This window comes from Amblyraja radiata, chromosome 41 (genome assembly GCF_010909765.2).
Source record: "Amblyraja radiata isolate CabotCenter1 chromosome 41, sAmbRad1.1.pri, whole genome shotgun sequence".
Lineage (NCBI taxonomy): Eukaryota > Metazoa > Chordata > Chondrichthyes > Rajiformes > Rajidae > Amblyraja > Amblyraja radiata.
This window is the reverse complement of record NC_045996.1, coordinates 7,620,953-7,641,379: the sequence shown is the minus strand read 5'-3', so window position 1 is coordinate 7,641,379 and position 20,427 is coordinate 7,620,953. Positions and strand designations below refer to the sequence as shown.

At 48.5% G+C, this 20,427-nt stretch overlaps 1 protein-coding gene across 1 annotated transcript in view; it reads right to left on the bottom strand.

Annotated features, from left to right (window-relative positions):
• The window catches only part of LOC116967715 (cytochrome P450 2C42-like), a 31,989-nt gene extending 12,043 nt beyond the window's left edge, over window positions 1–19,946 (bottom strand). The window contains exons 1-4 of the mRNA XM_033014319.1: window positions 19,695–19,946; window positions 4,796–4,958; window positions 3,912–4,061; window positions 308–468 (exon numbers count right to left, since the gene is read on the bottom strand). Coding sequence (XP_032870210.1) covers window positions 308–468; window positions 3,912–4,061; window positions 4,796–4,958; window positions 19,695–19,865 — 645 coding nt within the window. The 5' untranslated portion in view covers window positions 19,866–19,946. The remainder of the gene's footprint in view (window positions 1–307; window positions 469–3,911; window positions 4,062–4,795; window positions 4,959–19,694) is intronic.
• Window positions 19,947–20,427: the final 481 nt, after the last annotated feature.

The following is a 20,427-nucleotide window of genomic DNA, read 5'->3' as shown; positions in this document are numbered from 1 at the left end:
AATTGTATGACTGACCTGGCCAGTGAAATTCCTCATATGTGGCAAAACATACTTGGTGAATAAAGTGTGATTCTGATTCTGAGTCTGAGTGTGTGTGTAGGTTTAGTGTTAGTGTGTGGGGATGGCTGGTCGGCACGCACACTTGGTGGGCCGAAGGGCCTGTTTCTGCGCTGGATCTCAACAAAACAAAATCTGGTGAACATGGATAGGTGACGTTTTGAGTCAAGACATCTTCTTCAGGCTGATTGTGGTGGAGGTGGGGGCACACGAGACGTGACAATACAACGCTCTCGACTCGCGGGCTCACCTGCCCCCAAGGGCTGCTGATGACCTTCATGTTTTCATCCATCATGTGGAGTAGAGCCAGCAGCTTGGGGTCCGTGTGGTCAAAGCGGCAGCCAAAGACCACCGCGCACATGATGTTGGCCGTGGCACACGTGAGCCGGAAGGTGGGGTCAAAGGGCAACTCTGGGGAGGGAAGGAGACGGAAGACACTGAGACTGGTTAACTGAGGAGACGGTGGCGAGAGGAGCAATATTTCTTAATTTAACTATGATCTTCTTAAAACCCTCAGACTATCCTTGATCGGACTTTGCTGGCTTTACCTTGCACTAAACGTTATTCCCTTATCATGTATCTGTACACTGTGAATGGCTCGATTGTAATCATGTATTGTCTTTCTGCTGACTGGTTAGCACGCAACAAAAGCTTTTCACTGTACCTCGGTACACGTGACAATAAACTAAACTGAATTCCAGCTCCTTGATGCCTTCTTAAATCTTTTCAGTGACATGGAGGTTGGGAGGTCGTGTAAAACATTGTTGAGTCCACATTTGGAGTCTTGCGTTCAGTTTTGGTCACCATAGAAACATAGAAAATAGGTGCAGGAGGAGGCCATTCGGCCCTTCGAGCCAGCACCGCCATTCATTGTGATCATGGCTGATCGTCCCCAATCAATAACCCGTGCCTGCCTTCTCCCCATATCCCTTGACTCCACTAGCCCCTAGAGCTCTATCTAACTCTCTCTTAAATCCATCCAGTGATTTGGCCTCCACTGCCCTCTGTGGCAGGGAATTCCACAAATTCACAATTCTCTGGGTGAAAAGGTTTTTTCTCACCTCAGTCATAAATGGCCTACCCCTTTATTCTTAGACTGTGGCCCCTGGTTCTGGACTCGCCCAACATTTGGAACAGTTTTCCTGCATCTAGCTTGTCCAGTCCTTTTATAATTTTATATGTTTCTATAAGATCCCCCCTGTTCTATAAGATCCCCCCTGTTCTATAAGATCCCCCCTGTTATACCACCATGTTATATGAAAGATGTTGTCAAGCTGGAAAAGATGAAGAGGAGATTTACGAGGATGTTGCCAGGACTGAATGACCTGATCCATCGGGAACGATTGAGCAGCCTAGGACTTTATTCCTTGGAGGCAGAAGGATGAGGGATAATCTTGTAGAGGTGTACATGGTCAAGAGAAGAACAGATCGGGTAATTGTTTAAGAAGGAGCTGCAGATGCTGGAAAAATCGAAGGTAGACAAAAATGCTGGAGAAACTCAGCGGGTGAGGCAGCATCTATGGAGCAAAGGAAATAGGTGACGTTTCGGGTCGAGACCCTTCTTCAGACTATTATTGTTGTCTCCTCAATACGTAGATGCACAGAGTCTCTTGCCCAGAGTAGGGGAAACCAGAACCAGGGGACACAGGTTTAAGGTGAGGGGAGAAAGGTTTAGGAACCTGAGGGTTAACTATTGTACACACAGGGTGGTGGATGTATGGAACGAGCTGCCGGAGAAGGCAGTGGAGGCAGGAACTATCGCAACGTTTAAGAAACATTTAGGTACATGGATAGCATAGGTTTAGTGGCATTTGGGCCAAACGCATGCAGGTGGGACTAGTGTAGATGGGACATGTTGATCACCATGGGATAGTGGGGCCGAAGGGCCCCTTTCCACGTGACCTGAAAATTCAAATGTACAACAGCCACTGGCATGATGTTTGCTAGTCTACCAGTTACATCTTGCAGGCTTGTCAGACACCATTTCCTTTTCATAAATCCATGTTGACTTTGTCTCATCCTGTTGATATTGTGTCCTGTCAACTCATTGTTTACAACAGCTCCGACATTCTCCCTGCTACTAATCCTGAACCAGTTAGTCGTTCCCTGTTTTCCCTCAACCTTCCTTTGTAAATAGTGGGGTTACAATAGCGGCACGGTGGCGCAGCGGTAGAGTTGCTGCCTCACAGCGCCGGAGACCCGGGTTCCATCCAGACTACGGGTGCTGTCTGCACGGAGTTTGTACGCCCTCCCCGTGACCTGCGTGGGTTTTCTCCGATTTCTTTGGTTTCCTCCCACGCTCCAAAGACGTACAGATTTTCAGGTTAATTGGCTTGGTGTAAATGTGTAAATTGTCCCTGGTGTGTGTAGGGTAGTGTTAGCGTGCGGGGATCACTGGTCGGCACGGACTCAGTGGGCCGAAGGGCCTGTCTCCGGCTGTATCTGCATGTCTACGCACACAGTGTGTATCTGGAGATAGACACAAAATGCTGGATGAGAGGGATAGACAGAGTTGACGTGGATAAGCTTTTCCCATTGAGAGTAGGGAAGATTCAAACAAGGGGACATGACTTGAGAATTAAGGGACAAAAGTTTAGGGGTAACATGAGGGGGAACTTCTTTACTCAGAGAGTGGTAGCTGTGTGGAATGAGCTTCCAGTGGAAGTGGTGGAGGCAGGTTCGATTTTATCATTTAAAAATAAATTGGATAGGTATATGGACGGGAAAGGAATGGAGGGTTATGGCCTGAGTGCAGGTAGATGGGACTAGGGGAAAATAAGTGTTCGGCACGGACTTGTAGGGCCGAGATGGCCTGTTTCCGTGCTGTAATTGTTATATGGTTATAACTCAGCGGGACAGGCAGCATCTCTGGAGAGAAGGAATGGGTGACGTTTCAGGTCGAGACTCTTGTTCAGACTGAGGAGGTGTGTGTATCTACCTGTATGATACTGACTGCAGTCACTGTTAGCTCACATCGTTCAGACTCCAAGGTGTGTTGAGAGAACAACCTTATTGAAGGGTTGACCTGCTTCCTAGTCATTGTTGGATAGGATTGCAACATTGCGCGCAATTCCAGCTATGACACACTCTGACCACAGAAACTTTTGTTTTAAAAGCTTGACAATGAATCAGTGCAGGGCTCGCAATGGATAGGAAGTAATCAGATCAGCCATCGTAGACATACTCAAAATGCCAGAGTAACTCAACGAGTCAGGCAGCATAGAGTCATAGAGTGATAACAGTGTGGAAACAGGCCCTTCAACCCAACTTGCCCACAAAACCTATCCTACCCAATAGACAATAGACAATAGGTGCAGGAGTAGGCCATTCGGCCCTTCAAGCCAGCACCACAATTTAATGCGATCATGGCTGATCATCCACAATGCCATGATTGAATGGTGGAGTAGACTTGTTGGGCCGAATGGCCTAATTCTACCCCTATCACTTATAACCTTACACTACGCTTCCCACAGTGGGTGTGGAGAGGATGTTCCCACTATTGGGAGAGTCTAGGACCAGAGATCACAGCCTCGGAATAAAAGGATGTACCTTTAGAAAGGAGATGAGGTGGAATTTCTTTAGTCAGAGGGTGGTGAATCTGTGGCATTCTTTCCCACAGACGACTGTGGAGGCCAAGTCAGTGGATGTTTTTAAGACGGACTTTGACAGATTTTTGATTAGTGCGGGTGTCAGGGGTTATGGGGAGAATGGGGTTAGGAGGGAGAGATAGATCAGCCATGATTGAATGGTGGAGTAGACTTGATGGGCCGAATGGCCTAATTCTAGAACTCCAAGAACCTATGACCTTATGAGGTGCTGCACAGGCACTGGCATTGACGGAAGAGGGAACTGACCTTGGGTCTTTGTGAAGGCTTCCACCAGGGTCTCAGCCTCTTGCTGCACGAACCCTTCCAGCGTCGAGGTGCCGTTGCCGCGGTGACCGAGGGCGGTGATGGCGAAGCTGCGCAGCTGGCGGGACCGCGGGCCGTTACTGCTGGCGATCCCTGCACCACAACGCACGTGATTCAGCGTGATTCCCCTCAACTCCCTCCCTTCCCCTCCCCCTCCCGCCATCTCCAGTCCCCCTTCTCCCCTCCCCCCTTCCACCCCTCCATTCCCCACATCTTCCCCCTCATGCCTCCTCCCTACCCCCCTCCTTCTTCCCCCTTCCATCCATTCCACTCAACTTCACACTTTCCTTCTCTCATCCCCTTCTCCCTTCTCTCCCTCCCCTTCTCTCCTCTCCTCCCCTTCTCCTTTCTCCCCTCCCATTCTCCCTTCTCCCCTCCCCTTCTCCCCTCCCCCCCTTCTCCCTTCTCCGTTCTCTTCTCCCCTCCCCTTCCCCTTCTCTCCCCCCCCCCCTAACCTCCACCAGTCCTACAACACTCATATAGGTTTTGGCCTTTAGATTCCTAATTCTAATTTCTCTCCCCTCCTCGCCTTCACCTTCCACCAATTAGTTTCCGTTACGTTTTGTTTAGAGATACAGCAATGAAACAGGCCGTTCGGCCCACTGAGGCCGTGCCGCCCAGCGATCCCAGCTTACACTGTCCTACACACACTAGGGACAATTTACAATTATACCGAGCCAATTAACCTACAAATCTGTCCGTTTTTGGAGCGTGGGTGACTAAACTAAACCCATGATCGCACGTTTCCAAAGCACCTTTTGTAACTTCCTGCTGTTGCTAGGGTCAGGGGTCAGGGGGCACAGGGCCATCTTTGAGCAAGTTCTTACCGTATCCATTCGTCACCTTGCTGATCGAGGGGATCGTTCCCCGGGCACCAAAATCGTCTGCCTGGTCGACGAGAGCCTCCTTCACGGCCTTGTATCCGCAGAGCACCACGGCGGGCCTGGGGCCCAGCCAGATGGTGAACACCGGGCCGTACTTCCTGCCGAGCTGCGGGGAACAAAGTGCCGGAGGTCAGTGTCGTCACGGTAACCGCCGAGGCACCAGGCGGCCATGTTTGTACCCAGGGCCTTCGCCCAGTGGAAAACGCCTCAGAGTCTCTCACGCCGCACACACGCCTGCCCTGCTTCCCTCAATACCCCAGGGGGCACACTGGCACAGCGGTAGAGTTGCTGCTTCACAGTTCCAGAGACCCGGGTTCGATCCTAACTACGGGTGCTGTCGGTACGGAGTTTGCACGCACCCACTGTGCTCAGTTTTCTCCAGGTGCTCCACTTCCCCCCCCCAACCCCAAAGACCTACAGGTTTGTAGGTTAATTGGCAGTGGTGAAGATTATAAATCCTCCCTATGTGTGTGTGTAGGATAGTGTTAGTGTACGGGAATCGCTGGTCGGCACAGGCTCGGTGGGCCGAAGGGCCTGTTTCCGTGCTGCATCACTAAAACTAAAAGCTAAAACCGTATGTGTCGGAAGGAACTGCACATGCTGATTACACTGAAGGTCAACATAAAACGCTGGAGTAACACAGCGGGACAGGCAGCATCTCTGGAGAGAAGGAATGGGTGACGTTTCGGGCCATGACCCTTCTTCAGAACTGAGTGATCCCTTCTACACAGCTAAGGTGGGAATCCAAAACTCACTGGCCGCTCTGGAATCTATAAGACAGACTTAAGATCTAGGAGCAGGATTAGGCCATTCAGCCCATTGAATCTGCTCTGCCATTCAATCATGGCTGATTTATTTTTCCCTCCGTCCGAATCTTAGTTTAGTTTAGTTTATTGTCATGTACACCGAGGTACAGTGAAAAGCTTTTATTGCATGCTAACCAGTCTGCGGAAAGATTATCTTATTGAAACATATAAGATTATTAAGGGTTTGGACATGCTAGAGGCAGGAAACATGTTCCCGATGTTGGGGGAGTCCAGAACCAGGGGCCACACACAGTTTAAGAATAAGGGGTAAGCCATTTAGAACAGAGACGAGGAAACCCAGAGAGTGGTGAGTGTGGAATTCTCCGCCTCAGATTCTCTGGATACTTTCAAGAGAGAGCTAGATAGGGCTCTTAAAGATAGCAGAGTCAGGGGATATGCGGAGGAGGCAGGAACGGGGTACTGATTGGGGATAATCAGCCATGATCACATTGAATGGTGCTGCTGGCTCGAAGGGCCGAATGGCCTACTCCTGCACCTATTGTCTATTGTCTATTACAATTGAGCCATCCTATCTACAGGATAAAGGGATTAACGTTTGGTGCTCAATAAAGTCCAATACAGTTCGATTAAAGGTAGTCCGAGGGGCTCCAGTGAGGTAGATAGTTGCTCAAGACCGCTCTCTAATTGTTAATAAGATGGTTTAGTTGTCTTATAACAGTTGAGAAGAAACTGTCCCTGAATCTGGAGGTGTGCGTTTGTTTTCACACTTCTGTACCTCTTGCCTGATGGGAGAGGGGAGAAGAGGGAGTGATCGGGGTGAGACTGGTCCTTGATGATGCTGCTGGCCTTGCCGAGGCAGCGTGAGGTGTAGATGGAGTCAATGGAAGGGAGGTTGGTTTATGTGTGCGATGGTCTGGGCTGCAATGTCCACAATTCTCTGCGATTTCTTGCCTTCTCCCTGTAACATTTGACGCCCCTACTAATGAAAACCCTATCAATCTCCACCTGAACACATACGCCGATGACTTGGCCTCCACAGCCGTCTGTGGCAATGAATTACACAGATTCAACAGCCTCTGGCTAAAGAAATTCCTCTTCACCTCCATTATAAAAATATGTATCATGTTCTGCACTCTGTTTATTTTCTCTTTTGCATTGGCTAATGTACTCGTGGAATGATCTGCCCTTTGGGCAAAAGGTACAGAAGCTTGAAAACACGCACCACCAGATGGAGGAACGGCTTCTTAATGAGTTCTGCTGGGAGCTTGTATGAACGCAATGGGCCGAATGGCATCCTTCTGTGTCATATTTGGAGGTAAAACAGTGGTGTTAGCGGTGAATATCATGGATATTGACCCAGTAGGGATAAGGGAATGGTTAAGAAAGAACTGCAGATGCTGGTAAAATCGAAGGTGGACCTTCTTTCACGACCTAATTCACGACCTCTGCCGAGTTTGCCCTTGACTCATACTCGCAGCATGGTCGTCACGAGGTCGTAGGTAGGTTGTAGCAGGCCGTGATGCTAGTCGTAGGTACTCGTGGCATCAAGTAGGTCGGGGCATTTTTCTAGCCTGATGAAAAATGTCCATGAGTAAAAAAGGTCGTGAATTAGGTCGTGAAAGTGGGACAGAGGCTTCACTCAGCGGGTGAGGCAGCATCTCTGGAGAGAAGGAATCAAAGCTGCCTCATTTGCTGAGTTACTCCAGCATTTTGTGTCTCCCTTCGATAAGGGAATGGTGATGTATATGGAATGTAGACCCAGATGTGGGTTTGCAGAGAACATGAAAAGCAACTCAGTGGGTCAGGTAGCATCTCTGGAGGACATGAAGAAGTGATGTTTCAGATCAGGACCAATAACCATAAATGTAGGAGTAGAATCCGGCCATTCGGCCCATCGAGTCTGCTCTATCATTTGATTGCACTTGATCTAGTTTAGTTTAGTTTAGAGATACAGCATGGAAACAGGCCCTTCGGCCCACCGAGTCTGCACTGACCAGCGATCTCCGCACATTAACGCACCAGTGACAATTTCACATTTATACCAAGCCAATTAACCTACACACCTGCACGTATTTGGAGTGTGGAAGGAAACCAAAGATCTCGGAGGAAACTCACGCAGGTCACGGGGAGAACGTGCAAACTCCGTACAGACAGCACCCCAAGTCAGGATCGAACCAGGGTCTCCGCCGCTGTGAGGCAGCAACTCTACCGCTGTGCACCGTACCACTCTGGTGTGTACATTCTACAGCCAGTAGACAGAGATACAGTTGGCTTTTGTTTACTTTGGTTCATTATCAGGTCTACTTTAGTTTATGGTCATGTTACAGTGAAAAGCTTTTGTTGCGCGCTAACCAGTCAGCAGAAAGACAATACATGATTACAATCGAGCCATTTACAGTGTACAGATACATGATAAGGGAATAACGTTTAGCGCAAGGTAAAGCCAGCAAAGTCCGATCAAGGATAGTCCAAGGGTTTTAAGAAGATCATAGTTAAATTAAGAAATATTGCTGTAGGAGTAGAGATTTAAGAGTGGGAAGCGATGTCATAAGGTCAGAAGTGATAGGAGAACTTATGACCTTAAGAGAGAGTTCGATAGAGCTCTAGGGGCTAGTGGAGTCAAGGGATATGGGGAGAAGACAGGCACGGGTTATTGATAGGGGACGATCAGCCATGATCACAATGAATGGCGGTGCTGGCTCGAAGGACTGAATGGCCTCCTCCTGCACCTATTTTCTATGTTTCTATGAGGAGAATTGGGCCATTTGGCCCATCAAGTCTACTCCGTCATTCAATCATGGCTGATCTATCTCTCCCTCCTAACCCCATTCTCCTGCCTTCTCCCCGTAACGCCCGTACTAATCAACAATCTATATATCTCTGCCTTAAAAAAATCCATTGACTTGGTCTCCGCAGCCTTCCGTGGCAAAGAATTCCACCGATTCACCACCATCTGCCTAAAAAATTCCTCATCTCTTTCCTAAAGGAATGTTCTTTCATTCTGAGGCTATGACCTCTTGTCCTAGACTCTCCCACTAGTGGAAACATCCTCTCCACATCCACTCTATCCAGGCCTTTCACTATTCTGTACGTTTCATTGAGGTCCTCCCCCTCATCCTTCTAAACTCCAGCGAGTACAGGCCCAGTGCCGTCAAACGCTCATCATATGTTAGCCCATTAATTCCTGGGATCATTCTTGTAAACCTCCTTTGGACCCTCTCCAGAGCCAGCACATCCTTCCTCTGATATGGGGATCAAAATTGCTCACAATATTCCAAATGTGGCCTGACCAGCGCCTTATAGAGCCTCAGTATTACATCCCTGTTTTGTTTTGTATTCTAGCCCTCTTGAAATAATTGCCAGTATTACGTGTGCCGGGATCGAACCCAGTTCTCTGGCGCTGTGAGGTGGCAGCTCTACCCACCGTGCCACCATGCAGGCAAGAGTGGGGTGGGACATCTGCGGGCCTAATCCATGCGAGCGTGATATTTAGTTCTACGGGTTAACGCAATCAAGGGATATGGGAAGAAAGCAGGAACGGGGTACTGATTTTGAATGATCAGCCATGATCATATTGAATGGCTGTGCTGGCACGAAGGGCCGAGTGGCCTACTCCTGCACCTGTTCTCTATGTTTCTAATCAGAAGAGAAATAGTTTGCTTTGACATACGCTGCCTGTGACCAAAGATCTCTGCTCTAAGATCTTTGCCTGTGACTGCTGCCTATGATTCTGCTTGCAGAAGCCAGCCGCACCTTGCTGTTCAAATATTTGTACGCACACACACACACACACTTTCAAATCACTTCCGTGGCGTTCAAAGCTTCTGACCGCCAGTTGGATACTTTGACCTCACTGCAGACCAGCGCTGGAGATCGCCTTTAGGGACGGGAACACGAGAATAGTTGGTCGAACAGCTGCGGTCCATCAGGGAAACGGAGAATTTACTGTGTATGTCGAGAAGGAACAAGATTTTCTTTCCACAGGATGCTGCGGGTAAACAAACACTGAGGAAAACAAACACTCCTTTACTCAGTGGGAAAGAATGAGAAGGAAAGATCTGCAGATGCTGGTTTCATTCGAAGGTAGACACAAAATGCTTGAGTAACTCAGCGGGACAGGCAGCATTTCTGTTCCAGACGTTTCGGGTCGAGACCCTTCTTCAGATTTAGAGTCAGGGGAGAGGGATATAGAGATATAGAAACATAGAAAATAGGTGCAGGAGTAGGCCATTCGGCCCTTCGAGCCTGCACCGCCATTCAATATGATCATAGCTGATCATCCAACTCAGTATCCTGTACCTGCCACAAGGGCCACATCTAACTCCCTCTTAAATATAGCCAATGAACTGGCCTCAACTACCTTCTGTGGCAGAGAGTTCCAGAGATTCACCACTCTCTGTGTGAAAAATGTTTTTCTCATCTCGGTCCTAAAGGATCTTTAAACTGTGACCCCCTTGTCCTGGACTTCCCCAACATTGGGAACAATCTTCCTGCATCTAGCCTGTCCAACCCCTTAAGAATTTTGTAAGTTTCTATAAGATCCCCCCTCAATCTTCTAAATTCTAGCGAGTACAAGCCGAGTCTATCCAGTCTTTCTTCATATGAAAGTCCTGACATCCCAGGAATCAGTCTGGTTAACCTTCTCTGTACTCCCTCTATGGCAAGAATGTCTTTCCTCAGATCTGGAGACCAAAACTGTACGCAATACTCCAGGTGGAGGGGGTAAGGTGTGAAAATGACTGATCAAAGCAGATGAGGGTAAGGAAATGTAGAATGGTTCATTGTTAGGGCTGAGGTAGTGAGTGTGTTAAAACATGGCCATAGAGCTAGAGTGCAGGAGGAATCGCAGAGGGAAGCATCGCGGCATGGTTTGGGAACAGCTCTATCCAGGACCACAAGAAATTGTAGAGAATTGTGGACATTGCAGCCCAGACCATCACACAAACCAACCTCCCTTCCATTGACTCCATCTACACCTCACGCTGCCTCGGCAAGGCCAGCAGCATCATCAAGGACCAGTCTCACCCCGGCCACTCCCTCTTCTCCCCTCTCCCATCGGGCAGAAGGTACAGAAGTGTGAAAACGCACACCTCCAGATTCAGAGACAGTTTCTTCCCCGCTGTTATCAGGCAACTGAACCATCCTACCACAACCAGAGAGCGGTGCTGAACTACTATCTACCTCATTGGTGACCCTCGGGCTATCTTTGATCAGACTTTACTGGCTTTACCTTGCACTAAACCTTATTCCCTTATCATGTATATAGCACGCAATAAAAAGCTTTTCCGGTACCTGTGACAATAAACTAAACTGAACTGAACCGAGAGAGGGTGTGGCAGAATTCTGGCCTTGAGTCTCCCTGATTGTTTTATGATCGTAATGTTTTTCTGACGGCTGATAAAAACAATGATCCCATCATTAGGCAATGTTGTGAAAAAGGTGATGAGTCGCTCAGATAACCCAGCAGACGGGTTATAAATTCCACTGTTAGCAGATAAGGAAGATGGGCCTACTGCTCCGACCTTCCCGCCCCCGACAGTAGTCAGATGCAGCAGTGCTCACTGTTACCTGACACTAACCACCATGGCTCAATTCTGGTCTAACTGGCACGAACAGGAGACAAATGAGGGCTCCCTCGTTCATGACTAGAACACTGTCTGTTACAGAGCATAGACCTTGCTACTGATATCATCTACAGTACGTACGGATGTTCACACAGCACTTATTACCCAACACTGCTTCCCCCAAGCTCATGAGTCTACAGTGTTTCATTATCATATGCCCCAAAATATATATATGTGTGTGTGTGTGTTAATGTGTGTGTGTGTTAATGTGTGTGTGTGTGTCTGTGTGTGTTTGAGTGTGTGTGTGTTTGAGTGTGTGTGTGTGTGCGCGTTTGAGTGTGTCTGTGTTTGAGTGTGTGTGTGTGTATATATACAGTATATACACACTTATGGGTTTTACATAATACTATGTTTATGTATATGTTTTGCCCCTCCCTCTCTCTATCCCCTTCCCATCCCCCTCACTCTCTAACCGCCTCCCTCTCTGCCCCCCTCCCCCTCTACCCCCTCCCTCCCTCTCTATCCCACCCTCCCTCTCTACCCCCTCCCTCTCTACTCCTCTCCCTCTCTACCCCCCTCCCTCCCTCTCTACCCCACCCTCCCTCTCTACCCCTCTCCCTCTAAGGGATTGAAGAGGGAGGGTGAAGAGTGGAGGAAGGAGTGCTAGGGGGTGAGGAGAAATGAGCCGCGCCTGCGCAATTGGGGGCTATGCGTGAGTGGTGGAATATTGTGTTGGGGGAACGGGTGAGTGGTGGAATATTGTGTTGGGGGAACGGGTGAGTGGTGGAATCTTGTGTTGGGGGAGCACTTGGTCTAGTGTATATGTATATAAATACAAGCACACTGAACTTTACATATCTATCTATGTGAGTATATATATACACGTGCAGACACACAGATATATGTGTGTGTGGTATATATATATATATACAGATATATAAATGTGTGTGTATATATACACACAGATAGATATATATATATGTGTGCATGTGTGTGTATATATAGATTTTTTTTTGTTATTTTTTTAATTCTCGTTTTTCCCCCCAAATTTTTAAATTTTGATCTCAAATTAGCTCAAAAGGGTCATAGGTAGGCCCATTTTTAATTCTGTGGTATTTCAATATGACTTAGTAACTTTCAAATTTAGCCACCCATGTCACAGGGTGGCACCCTTATTTATGGACACATGGACAAAAAATAAAAAAATGTGTGTGTGTGTGTGTGTGCACACCGGCACAAGCAAATAAACAGACATGAAAATGAACAAAGATGAAATAATGCCCCCGTCTATGTAGTTCGGAGCTTATTTGGAGGTCGCAGTGGTCAATAGCCCGATGCTTGTAGGGAAGAAGCTGCTCCTGAACCTGGACATTACAGTTTTCAGTTACCAACTCCACGAGCTGTTCAGGAGTCGGATGTTGACCAGGCCAGGCAGAGCGGTCAGATTACTGCCCTGTTGTTCATCAGTTGGAAAGCTGGGTATTCCTGGTGGTTTCAACATCATCTCTAGCAGATGTCAATACATCAGTAACAGACGTATTCAATGACCTAAACTTCATTTCACTGGAGTTATTTGGGGAGTTGCGGAGGCATTTTTTGAAAGATCAGGGAATTGAGGGCTGTGGATATTTGGTACGGGAAAGGAGTCAAAGCCTGAATTGGATCAGCCATGATCACATCAACAGATTCAGGAGAGACCTGATAGATGTATATAAAATGATGAGTTATCGTATAGATGGAGTTTAGTGATTAGAGAAACAACGCAGAAACAGGCCCTTCGGCCCACCGAGTCCATGCCGACCAGCGATCCCCGCATACTTACACTATCCTACACACACTCAGGACAATTTACATTTACACCAAGCCAATTAACCTACGAACCTGTACGTCTTTGGAGTGTGGGAGGAAACCGGAGCACCTGGAGAAAACCCACACAGAACGTGCAAACTCCACGCAGATAGCACCCGTAGTCAGGATCAAACTCGGGTCTCTGGCGCTGTAAGGCAGCAACTCTACCGCTGCGCCACAGTGGGTATTTTATAGATCGGGTAGACAATTAGAACCATTTTCCCAGGGTGGAAATATCAAAGACTAGAGGGTAGACAAAAGTGCTGGAGAAACTCAGCGGGTGCAGCAGCATCTAAGGAGCGAAGGAAATAGGCAACGTTTCGGGCCGAAACCCTTCTTCAGACTAGAGGGCATAACCTTAAAGTGCAAAGGACAAAGTTTAAAGGAAATGTGCAGGGCAAGTTTTCTTTTACACAGAGGGTGGTGGATGTGTGGAATGCACTGCCAGAGGTGCTGGCGAAGGCAGATATGACAGTGGTGTTTGAGGTTTTTGGATAGGCATCATGTTTGTCACAGATATTGTGGGATGAAGGGTCTATTCCCATGTTGTATTGCTCTATGTTCTACGTTCTTATGAATGGCAGGGTGGGCTTGATGGGCCGAGTGGCCTACCCCAGCTCCTATCTTCTTGTGTCCTTGAGACCATTGTATCCATTGTACAAATTGGCTGCAACACTTCATCCTTGATAACCATCAGCAAATCAAGGCTGTGTGGTCAGTCGCTGCTGTACTCACTCTATACTCATGACTGTGTAGCCGGACACAGTGCGAACTCCCTAAGAAAAGGAAGAGGTGACATTTCGGGTCGAGATATGTCTGAAGTAGGGTCTCAACCTGAAACATCACCCATTCCTTCTCTCTAGAGATGTTGCCTGTCCCGGTGAGTTACTCCAGCATTTTGTGCCTATCTTAGACGTACACATTCTGTTGTGCTGCTGCAAGTAAGAATTTTACTGTTCCGTTTCAGTATCTATGACAATAAAACACTCTTGACTCGAGCCTGCTGGCTTTTGCTATCATTAAGTATTTCCTGTTGGGCGTCGGGGTGTAAAAATACTTGGAAAATTAACCAAGATAGGCAGAGCGGAAGTTGCTGCCAATCTTTAGTGAGGGGGGGGTGGAGGAAGGAAAATGCTGGACGTTTTTGCCAAGCCAACATCGCCACTGTAAGATCGACACAAAATGCTGGAGTATCTCAGCGGGACAGGCAGCATCTCTGGAGCGTTTCAGGTCGAGACCCTTCTTCAGACTGATGTCAGGGGAGTGGGCGGTACAGAGATAAAATGTTGCCGGGCCTGTCCCACGAGCGTGCGACTTGCATGCGGCAAGCGCGACCAAACCGGAAGCGGGGGCCGCGCGGAGGTCGAGTGATCCCCGTACAGGGCCGGTCCCACCAGCATGCGCCTGCATGTGGCAAGCGCGACCAAACCAGAAGCGGGGGTTGCGCGGAGGTCGAGTGAGTGACGTGAAGTTCGAGCGAAGTCCGCGGGAAGTTCGCGCGTGACGAATGGCGTCGAAGCCCGTCGAGGCAGCTGCGGGCCGGCATTTTTGAACACGGTCAGTTTTTCGGAGCCCCGCGCGATGTCGGGACCATCTCCGCACAACTCCATACGGCTCCGGCGATCGAAGTGGGACCGGCCCCGCGAGGCCGTACGGCTCAAGCGACCACGTTAGGTCGCGCTTGCCGCATGGAGTCGCATGCTCGTGGGACAGGCCCTTAAGACTGGTGGGAGAACTGGGAAGGGGGAGGGGATGGAGAGAGAGGGAAAGCAAGGGCTACTTGAAGTTGGAGGTCATATTACACCTCAGCGGTATGAACATCGACTTCTCCATCTTGAAGTTAACTGTCCCGCTGAGTTAAGGGCCTGTCCCACTTTCCCGAGTTATTCACGAATTCTCCCGAGTTTTCCCCTCGATTCCAACTCGCAGAATGTTCGTAACGGGACCGTAGGAGTCCGTGGATATATCGTAGCGGCTCGTTATACCAGCTGTAGGTACTCGGGACTATTTTTAAAATTCGTGGACATTTTTGATCAGGCTGGAAAAAACGTCCCGACTTACCTGATGCCCTGAGTACCGACAGCTGGCATAACGAGCCGCTACGATATATCCACGGGCTCGTTACGAACATTCTGCGAGTTTGAATCACGGGGAAAACCTGGGAGAATTCGTAAATAACTCGGGAAAGTGGGACAGGCCCTTTACTCCAGTGTTTTGTGTGCAAGTAGGGCAGAACTGACAGACGATAGACCACCATGTGCCCCCTCCTAGGCGGGTAGAATCCCATACAAGCCCCCTAACCAGCATCACCCCATTGGAAACGACACCAACTGAAGCTCACCTCCAGATGTGGAAGAACAGACTAGCCACTGTTCCTAGTTCCACCAAGATGGGCACATACCAGCAGCCGAGCGCTTACCACCAGGTGCTGATGAACACTGGTCGAACTGGAGATGTCTCAACCGACTGTGAACCGGGGTCGGGCCGTCAAGGTGACAATGGGGCTACATGGAGGGTAGAACAACCTGTGGCTGTGGCACACAGACCCAGACAATACAACACCCACTGCAATGCCCATTGCTGGATAATCCATATACTACTGTACACCTTGCACTTTAAGGGCCTGTCCCACTTGGCCATCATTTGCGCCTCATGTAAAATAGGTAGACGTGTTGTTACGTGCTACGTCACGCGCAAATCACGCGTCATCATGCCGTCTGGTGCGCGTGATGTCATTAGAGTACCCAGCAGTGACGCATGGTTACGCATGGTGATGTAACCATGCATCACCACACCATACACGTGAGACGTCGGTACGCCAGCGTGCAACGCCAATGTGTCAGCGTGCGTACGCGATACGTCACGATACGCAGCGATTAACATTGTAAATTGTCCCTCGTGTTGGTAGGATAGTGTAAGTGTGCGGGGATCGCTGGCGGGCGCGGACTCGGTGGGCCGAATATCTCTAAACATAGAATCAATGTAACTATGGTTGGTGGTGGAGGCCGATACGACTGTGGCATTTAAGGGGCTTATGGATAAGCAGGGAGTGTGATTCTCACACCTTGTGCCCCATCTCATCTTGAACATTGGTTTTTAGCTTAGTTTAGTGTAGCGATATCTTCCCTGAAAACTGTAACAGTGGTCACAGGAGTGGAAGGCAACCATCTCCATTACACAGCTACATCTCTTCACCAGATAAAAGCTGTCCAGGGTCTGACCTCCTCAGAGGAGTATGGGTGAAGCTCAACAGACTTGGTACTGGAGTTGGGCATTTCAATGCCAGCATGTGGAGATGGGGGCTTCTGCCAGAGTCCAGCATGTGAATGTGGAGCAGAACAATAGACAGCCAACCATGTCATCTCTGGGTGCCCGCTCTACCACCCACCAAATGGAGCCCCAGGTAGTCAAGATGGGAGGGAATACATCGAAGTCCCTCACCCTGAGCACAGGATCGCCCCAGGGTTGCGTCCTCAGCCCCCTATTGTACTCCCTGTACACACATGACTGTGTGGCTAGGTTCAGCTCCAACTCAATAATTAAGTTTGCTGATGACACTGTGGTGGTGAGCCTGATCTCAGACAACGATGAGAAGGCCTACCGGGAGGAGGTGGCTGATCTAGCACTCTGGTGCCAGGATAACAGCCTCCTCTTGAACATCAAAAAAACTAAGGAGCTGATCATGGACTTTAGGAGGGCACATCATCCGAGGACGTACACTCCATTGAGGATAAATGGGGATCCTGTGGATAGGGTGAACTGCTTTAAATACCTGGCAGTCCACATCTCCGAGGATATGACATGGGCATCACACGCTGCAGCACTCGTGAGTAAGGCAAGGCAGCGCCTTTACCACCTCAGGCAATTGAGGAAATTCAGAGTGTCTCCGAGGATCCTCCAGTGCTTCTACGCAGCGGCGGTGGAAAGCATCCTGTCCGGGAACATTACCATCTGGTTTGGGAATTGCTCTGCCAAGGACAAGAAGGCTCTGCAGAGAGTAGTGCGTTCGGCCGAACGCACTATGGGAACTTCACTCGCCCCCCTGCAAGAACTATACATCAGGAGGTGCAACTCCAGAGCCAACAATATCATGGGAGACCCTTTCCACCCCTGCAACGGACTGTTCCAGCTGCTACGGTCAGGCAAACGCCTCCGTTGCCATGCGGTGAGAACGGAGAGGTTGAGAAGGAGTTTCTTCCCAGAGGCCATTCGGACTGTAAACGCCTATCTCACCAGGGACTAACTCTACTGAACGTTTTTCCTTCCATTATTTATTATGTAAAGGTATATGTGTGTTATGATTGTGTTTATAGTTTGTTTGGTTGTTTGGTTGTTTGTCTTTTGCACAAAAGTCCGCGAGCATTGCCACTTTCATTTCACTGCACATCTCGTATGTGTATGTGACAAATAAACTTGACTTGACTTGACTTGACTTGAGCTGTGTCAGGGGTCTGGCAACATTGACGCCAACAGAGACAACAACCTGGCACTCAACACCCGGCTTGTGATCTAACTACTCCTTTGGTTATTTATGTTTCATTCGCAAGAAGAAGAAGTTCAAAGAGATTAAACACTTCAACCTCCAAACAAACTCCGATACACACTGAATTTTTTCGGTTTATTACAAGTTTTACAGGATTCTATATTTACAATGCTGCTGCAAGTAAGAATTTCATAGTTCTGTTTTGGGACGTGAAAATCAAAGACTCTTGTCTCATCTAACTGATTATGACCCAAAATGGCATCTGCCTATTTCCCCCCACAGATGCTGCCAAACCCGCTAAGTTCCTCCAGCATTTTGTTTATTGCTTAAGATTTCAGCATCTGCAGTTCCTTCTGCCTCTATATTTAAGGAAAGTTATTTTTTTAAGGAAGTGGATGCAGTTTTAGTTGAAAAGTAAAATGTTTCTTTTTACAAATATTCTGCATTTTCAGTTCCTTCTGCCTCTGTCTTTATTTTTAAAGGCTGTGTATGCAGAATGAAATTTTATTTACTAAAACTATCCAGCATCTGCTGTTTCTTGAGCAGGAAGGGACTGCAGATGCTGGTTTAAACCGAAGATAGAGACAAAATGCTGGAGTAACTCAGTGGGACAGGCAGCATCTCTGGAGAGAAGGAATGGGTGATGTTTCGGGTCGAAACCTTCTCCTCTCCAGAGATGCTGCCTGTCCCGTTGAGTTACTCCAGTATTTTGTGTTTATCTTCAGTTCCTTGTTTCTCGTCTTGTTTTTTAAAGGAAGTTCCTGGAATTTTGATTGCAGAGCAGATTTTAAACAAATACTTTACATGAGAACCACTGGACATAGGTTTAAGTGACGTTTCGGGTCGAGACCCTTCTTCAGACTTTTGGAGTCTGAAGAAGTGTCTCGACCCAAAACGTCACCTATTCCTTCTCTCCAGAGATGCTGCCTGACCCGCTCAGTTACTCCAGCTTTTTGTGCCTATCTTCGGTTTAAACCAGCTCCTTCCTACACATAGGTTTTAGGTGAGGGGGGGGGGGGGGGGGGGAAGATTTAATAGGAATATGAGGGGTAACCTTTTTCACCCAAAGGGGGTGGGTGTATGGAACGAGCTGCCGGAGGAGGTAGTTGAGGCTGGGACTATCGTAACGTTTAAGAAACAATTGGACAGGTACATGGATAGGACAGATTTGGAGGGATATGGACCAAACACAGGCAGGTGGGACTAGTATAGATAGGACATATTGGTCGGTGTGGGCAAGTTGGTCCGAAGGGCCAGTTTTGCTGTAAGACTCTGTGACTCGATATATCCAGCATCTGCAGTTCCTTGTGCTTTGATCTTTAAGGAGGATAGATTAAAAAGGAAAGTACCTACAGTGAAATTACACTTTGCACTTACATAGAAAATAGGTGCAGGAGTAGGCCATTCGGCCCTTCGAGCCAGTACTGCCATTCAATATGATCATGGTTGATCATCCAAAATCAGTACCCAGTTCCTGCTTTTTCCCCATATCCCTCGATTCCGTTAGCCCTAAGAGCTATATCTAATAGCCCTGTCCCACGGCACAAGTTCATTCCAAGAGTTCTCCCCGAGTTTGCCCTGATTCGAACTCGGAGATTTACGGTAATGGCCTCTCGTCGGTACTCGGGGCTCTCGTGGACATTTTTCAACATGTTGAAAAATCTTCACGAGTCTTCCCGTGCTTACCTGCCGTTAGCGAGTCTTCCCGAATACCTGCCGTTAGCGTTACGAGCCGCTAAGAGACGTCCCCGAGCTCCGACGTACCCGCTACGTTCATTCTCCGTGCTTACCACGAGTTTGATTTTTTTTTAACCTCGGGAGTTCTTAGAATGAACTCACACCATGGGACAGGGCTATAACTATCTTTTAAATTCATCCAGTGAATTGGCCTCCACTGCCTTCTGTGGCAGAGAATCCCACAGATTCACAACTCTCTGGGTGAAAAAGGTTTTCCCTCATCTCAGTCCTAAATGGCCTTACCTCTTAATCTTAAACTGTGACCCCCTGGTTCTGGACTCCCCCAACGTCAGGAACATTTTTCCATCATCTAACCTGTCCAAGAATTTTATATGTTATTATATTATATATGATACTAATATAAATGACCTAGCCCTTGTTCATATTGGGAATGATACAACGTTGAAACTGAGAGACCTGAAGTGAAATAACAGCGCCCTTACCTGGATGAGTGAGCGATCGGGGGCTCGCTTGTCGATGTGTAGCGAGTTGCCGATGAGTGGGAGGGCCGGGGGTCCCGGGGGGAGCCGGCTTCTCCTCCCCCTGTTGTTCCAGTAGTAAAGACAGAGGATTGCAGTCAGAGTTAAGATCACAGCGGTGACACTCAGTTCCATGGCTGGTCCGGTCGGCACCACTGGTCACTAGCTGCTGCTGCAGCCTTGGCTTCTGAAAGTCCCGTGCCTTGCTGCCTCTGTTAAAAGGGGAAGCCGTGTTGCCTCCTACATGGGTGGGGTGGGGTAGGGTGGGGTGAGATTGCAATGACCCCGCGGCGCTGAATGAAAGAGGCGATGACTCCTCGCTGTGTCACCGCCTACACAGCCACTCATGATGCCCACATTTGTAATTCACAGCCCGCAAACACGGCAACAGGTCCCTGGAACCAGCTGCAAGGGGAGGGGGGTGAGGCAGGCACAATAAGAAGCTTGAAGTGTAAGAACAAAGAACTGCAGATGTAGGTTTACCCCAAACACAGACACCAAGCGCTGCCTCAAAAAGGCTGGCATCATCAAGGACCCTGGTCACACACTCATCTCCCCACTATCTTCAGGTAGAAGGTACAGGAGCCTGAAGGCTGCAACGTCCAGGTTCAGGAATAGCTCCTTCCCCACAGCCATCAGGCTATTAAACTCCTCAAACAAAACTCTGAACATTAATAGATCATTATCAGTTATTTGC